At 31.5% G+C, this 6390-nt stretch overlaps 1 protein-coding gene across 1 annotated transcript in view; it reads left to right on the top strand.

Moving 5' to 3' along the window:
* Positions 1 to 4058, top strand: part of LOC133786132 (subtilisin-like protease SBT5.3) — a 14118-nt gene extending 10060 nt beyond the window's left edge. Inside the window, exons 2-10 of the mRNA XM_062225345.1 lie at positions 244 to 414; positions 500 to 667; positions 956 to 1067; positions 1445 to 1979; positions 2070 to 2167; positions 2273 to 2515; positions 2619 to 2733; positions 2825 to 3038; positions 3419 to 4058. Coding sequence (XP_062081329.1) covers positions 244 to 414; positions 500 to 667; positions 956 to 1067; positions 1445 to 1979; positions 2070 to 2167; positions 2273 to 2515; positions 2619 to 2733; positions 2825 to 3038; positions 3419 to 3954 — 2192 coding nt within the window. The 3' untranslated portion in view covers positions 3955 to 4058. The remainder of the gene's footprint in view (positions 1 to 243; positions 415 to 499; positions 668 to 955; positions 1068 to 1444; positions 1980 to 2069; positions 2168 to 2272; positions 2516 to 2618; positions 2734 to 2824; positions 3039 to 3418) is intronic.
* Positions 4059 to 6390: the final 2332 nt, after the last annotated feature.

Below are 6390 nucleotides of genomic sequence, written 5' to 3'. Positions count from 1 at the left end.
TATTACAAAAGTAATTACACCAAAACTTGAATACAATAAGATTTCTTTCAAGCGTGTCCAAGATTGTAGCAAAATGAGTGTCCCAAAAGTGAATCTAAGTGGGTCTTATATAAGTGTGTTTTAAAAGAGTGTGAGATAAGTTATTAAGTGAATGCTCCAAAACAAAGTGTGTAAGTATTTAGAGTGTGTTGTGATAAAATATTATATTCAAGTTTTGGTGTAATTACTTTTGTAATAATAAAGTAATTACGTTTTCACATATTGTGGTGTTCAACAATATATACATACTCTTGTTTGTAATTTTCTTGTTGTGCAGTGAGGAAAAGGCAAAGGATGTCATCATTTACTCGTATAATAGACATATCAATGGCTTTGCAGCAACTCTTGATGAAGTAGAAGCTGCAGAAATTCGAAGTAATAAGCATTTTATTTTTGTTGTTATGTTAACTAATTATTTATGAATTGATTTATTAACTATATGCAATGTTGATTATTACAGAGCATCTAAATGTGATATCGGTTTTCCTAAGCAAAGAAGTGAAACCAGCCACAACTCATTCATGGAAGTTTCTTGGATTGGAAAGATATAACGAAGTTGTTCCTTCTCAATCTATTTGGAACAAGGCACGTTTTGGTGAAGATGTAATTATTGGAAACTTGGACACTGGTACTTTCTCTATCTCTCTAAATATATATATATAGGCAATAAATTTAATCCCATTTTAGTAAAAAAAAAATGGAATGCCTATATTAATGTACTTTAGAGGCTTGGTTTGAAGTGTTTATTCTTTCAATGATTAACAAATCCAATAGTTAAGAAATTGAACGAGATGCGGGGACAAAATCAGCTCCATAAATATATATATATTCATTTTTTTTTTATTTTTTAATTTTTTTCCTTTTCTTTATTTTCTAGATTATTAATTTTAAATGTGGTGAGAGTTGGTTGGTGTAGGTGTTTGGCCTGAATCAAAAAGCTTCAGCGAGTACGAAGGAATTGGACCTATCCCATCAAGGTGGCGTGGAAGTTGTCAACGAACCATTGGAGATAAAATTCATTGCAATAGGTTGATCCTCTTATTTCTACTTTTTATTGTTTTTCTTTTTCATATACATATTTCTATGAATTGTATTTCATATACATATACATATATATGTATATGATTTGTTTTGTGGCATTAAGGGTAGAAAAACATTGACATAAAACCAATAATTATTAGTTATATAGTCCAGCATACTTAAGGGATGCATTTGGGTTAAAGTAGTCTAAATCTTTAATTTTGTTAATCAAAATAACATATGATTTCACAACTACGTTATGCATAAATTTATTTATTTTGTCAGGCAGGCATGAAAGTTTTGATAGCTTAATACATACATATATAAATATATATATATACATATTCTATAGATTATTTTACTTGTTCTCCAATTTCCACCATAGGAAGCTAATAGGAGCAAAGTACTTTAGCAAAGGCTTTCTGACACAACTAAGGATGTCCAACGCCTCTATACCTAAGGAGAACTTTTTCACTAGTCGAGACACAAATGGACATGGGACTCATACTCTTTCCACAGCTGGGGGTAGCTTTGTCCCCAGAGCAAATATTTTGGGATTTGGAAATGGTACCGCTAAGGGTGGTTCTCCAAAAGCTCGTGTGGCTGCTTACAAAGTCTTATGGCCAGGGAGCAACGAGGCCGACATACTGGCCGGATTCGAGGCTGCAATAAGTGATGGCGTTGACGTACTCTCACTCTCTCTTGGTACTCCACCTATTGAATTTTATGAAGATGCAATTTCAATTGGAAGTTTTCATGCCATTATGAACAACATTGTCGTGGTTGCCGCTGGTGGAAACGATGGACCTACACTTATGACTGTAAATAATGTTTCGCCGTGGATGTTAACTGTGGCAGCAAGTACAATTGATCGTGAGTTCAATAGTTACATAACTCTTGGGAACAAAAAAAAACTTAAGGTAAAACATATATATATTTAAGACTTTCAAAGACTGATTTCGTAAACTTTTGCATGAAAATTATTGTAATCGTGAAAAATATAATGACAGGGAGCAAGCCTTTCTTCAAGTGGTTTTCCATCTCAAAAGTTTTATCCATTGATCAATGGTACAGATGCAAAAGTTGCTAATGTAGATCCTTCCAAAGCGTGAGTTTAAACAATATTATATATATAGTAGTCTTCTTGTTAGATGAAATTATATATATAGATCAATATTAATAATGTATAATAATAACTGTTTGTTTTATTCAGTGAATCATGCAATCCTGGTAGTCTTGATTCAAACAAGGTGAAGGGGAAGATTTTGATTTGTCTTGTGAAGAACATTCTACCTGCTGAAATGGTTTACCAAGCTTCTCTTGTGGGTGCTGTTGGAGTGATAGTAATTAATCATATCTCCATTATAAGAACAATTCCTCAAACCTTTATTCTTCCTGCATCTCATCTCATTGCCTCTCAGGGAAATTTTGTATATGAATACTTGAAGATTGCTAAGTACGACTAAAACTCTTGACATGTTTCACTATATATGCCACTTATTTTCATTTTAGCTTGACTAAAACTCTTGACTTGTTTCACTATATTTTGTTGAATTCAGGAACCCTATAGCCCACATATCTCGGGGAAAGACTGAATTGGAAGTAAAACCATCACCAATTATGGCTCCATTCTCATCAAGAGGACCTAATGCCATAGAACCAGCTTTGCTCAAGGTCTACATATCCGTATAAATTCTCTAGTTCCTTTTTTTCTTCTTTGATAAAATGTGTTAACTTACTTTCTTCTTATCAAATGCAACTGCAGCCGGATATCACAGCACCAGGAGTGGATATTCTTGCTGCATTCACTGAAGCTATTGGACCAACTGAACTACCATTTGATAAACTTCGAGCCCCATTCAACATAATTTCTGGAACTTCGATGGCATGCCCTCATGTTTCTGGGATTGCTGGTCTTCTCAAAACCCTTCACCCACATTGGAGCCCAGCTGCTATTCATTCAGCTATCATGACTACAGGTATATATATATATATATATATATATTTATTGAGAAATTGATTAAAATAGCCTCTTATTTTAAGTAGTTTTGTATTCTGACCTATTTTTGATAATTTTTTGCAAAATGGCATCGGTCTAAAATTCAACCAGTTGTCTAAATTTTTCGACTAGTTATCTAAAATTTTTGACCAGCTGTACAAATTTTTTGACCACTTATCTAAATTTTCAACTAGCTGTATAAATTATGAGAGGTCATTTTGTAAATAATTATTAATACTAGGCTAGAGTGCAAAATGACTTTAGAAAATAGGTCATTTTACCAAGAAGCCCATATATATTTAGTATATAATACTTGTGTTAGAGTTCCTTAATATTCTCATTAAAGTAAACTATTTGCAGCAAAAATACAAGACAGCAACAAAGGATCATTGTTGGATTGGAACAGGAAAAAAGCAACGCCCTTTGAGTACGGTTCAGGCCATGTGCAACCAAATCGAGCTATGGACCCTGGACTTGTCTATGATCGAACTATTGAAGATTATTTGAACTTCTTATGTGCTCATGGTTACGATGAATCATTGGTTAAACTTTTCTATCGTAAACCATATAAGTGTTCCAAATCATTCACTCTAGCCAACTTCAACTACCCTTCCATCGTAGTTACTGATCTAAGTTCACACTCGGTGACAATTACTAGAAACGTCAAGAATGTTGGTCCACCAGGCATCTACAAGGCATATGTGAGTGCCCCAGAAGGAGTTTCTGTTTATGTTAGGCCCACAAGCTTACAATTTAGCAAAGTTGGTGAAGAAAAGAAATTTGAGATTATTTTGAAGCCAAAAGTTGTTGGGAAGCCTAAAAACTATGTGTTTGGACAGTTGAAATGGTCAGATGGGAAGCGAAATGTTAGGAGTCCTATTGTTGTCAAGTACTGATTAAAAGAAATGACAAAGTACTATGGCAGAAGAGTATGTGCAATATTAATTATATTTATTTAAGGATCTTCATCCAAAAATAAAGCATTTGCATTTTCTGTCAATTGTTTTTTTAGGTGAAATTGGTGAAAATAGTCTCTTTTTTTTAAGTAGTTTTGCACTTTTGGTCTACTATTGATAATTTTTTGTAAAATAGTATTTATCTAAAATCCAACCTATTGTCTAAATTTTCGATCCGCTGTTTAAATTTTTTGACCACCTGTCAAAATTTTCGACCACCTATCAAAATTTTCGACTGGGTGTCTAAATTATGAGATGTCATTTTGTAAAGAATTATTAAAACTATGATAGAATGCAAAATGACTTTAAAAAATAGTTCATTTTGCCAAGATGCCCTTATTTTAAAAGAATCATTGATACTAGAGATATTCTAGTACTAATGAAGGGAAAGACTCCTAATATAATTTAATTAAAGAGCTTGTTCTTTGATACTAACTCTACTGCTTTATGACTACTTTAATGATATTTATATGGTAGTAGAAAAGATTGGAAAAGACTCCTAATTAGATAAAATGGTAGTATAAAAAGCGGTTATATAATTGTCCTAATAAATTATTTTACTGTAAATGTAATTATCCCGGTTAACCATACAAATAACATAAGAAACAATTACAATTGCTTAGAAATCAAGCAATAGATTAAATTCAGCATTAGTTTTTGGACTCGGTCTTTATGTAATGATACATAAGAAAGGCAGAGGTAATTTGGCACATACCAACACAAACAGAAGAGATCCAAAAAATATATAAAAGTAATGAAGTAAATAATATAGATCATAGTCTAAATCTCCAAATAATGCTTCGTATATGGTCAACCTTGACCATTAAATATTGTACAAAAATATAATTTATGACAATGTGTATCTTCAACACATAAAGTCTCACAAAACTCTTCTAAGGAACCCAATAATTTCTAAAATTATTCTAAGGTCCTAATTATGAGATACCATGCAATAAAAATAATTAATCTGCACTAGTATTTATTTTTTGTCTAAAGTCCCAAAAGACTCAGTCATACCATCTATAATTAAAATAATATACTCAATATTATTTTAATTGCTAAAAATATATTCATCACAAATTTAATTAAATAAAATATCTCAAATCGGATATTACATAAATTCTTAAGGCAATCAAAGTGGATTTTTATTAAATGTTCACTACTAGAAAAATGGGATTTCCCGATAGTTTTTAACTGTTGTTATTGAGCAACGACGACAGTCGAATAATTGTTGTATTTGCCTATAGCGGGTGCAGGGGTAGCTACGCCGATAGTTATTAGGTGTCGTTGTTACTGGCTACGCCAACAGTTATTAGGTGTCGCCGTTGCTGGCTACGCCGACAGTTATTAGGTGTCATCGTTGCTGGCAATGCCAACAGTTAATACACTACAAAAAACTTGACTTTTAGTCACAAAAAAAGTTGTGACTAAAAGTTTTAGTCACCAAAAAATATTATCACCACGTTATCACTAAAAAGTCACCTATATAGGTGTCGTCGTTGCTGGCAACGTCGATAGTTATTAATTAGGTGTCGTGATGGGCTGTCTATGGTGACAATTTTTAACTGTCGCAAAGTTTCCACACTAGAGGACACTGCAAATATGTTGCCAATGCCCCCTGGTTTTAAAATCAACGCAGCAATTGCAGTAAAAGAATGCACATCAAAAATTAAATTAAATTAAATTAACATTGGTAATATTAACTTGATATTTGATTAGTTCTAACACTTTCTAAATAAAAGAAATACATAGTTCCAAAAAAATTTGTCATAAAATGAATATTTAGCACAGTATGCACCTGAAAAGGCTAAATTAACTCAACCTATAATTTCTGAACCCTTACTATTAAACATAAACTATAAAATATAAAAAATATATATTAAGCTTTTGAATAAATACATGATTATAGGTTAATTTTTAAAAACAAAGTGTCAAAACAGATAATTGGTCAAAATATAGTATTCAAATAATCAATTATCTATTCATATATTTAGCATTTTTGACAAAACATGAGGTTTAAAAGTTCATTTTTAAAAATAAATTGTTCAAACGGGTAATCGGCAAGAATAACCCTTGCACAAAACATAAATTTTCTTATTCATAATTTATACTTATTATAAAAAAAAATTGTGAATAAACACCATCATGAAAAAAAAAACTACGGTGAAGACGCCCGCATGTATGTATCCATAAATGAAATATGCTCTACAACTAAGGTAAAAAGGAATCTCTAAAATATATATATATATTTTAATTATTATAAAAGGCTGAGCAGTTGTGTTTTCTAGCACATTATATATAACAAAGAGTAGTGAAAAGAATATTAAAAAATAGAAGAATAAAAAGAAATAGAAACAATAAATTAAAGCACAAAAT

Source organism: Humulus lupulus, chromosome 6, assembly GCF_963169125.1.
Source record: "Humulus lupulus chromosome 6, drHumLupu1.1, whole genome shotgun sequence".
NCBI lineage: Eukaryota > Viridiplantae > Streptophyta > Magnoliopsida > Rosales > Cannabaceae > Humulus > Humulus lupulus.
This window is presented reverse-complemented; position numbering and strand designations above follow the sequence as displayed.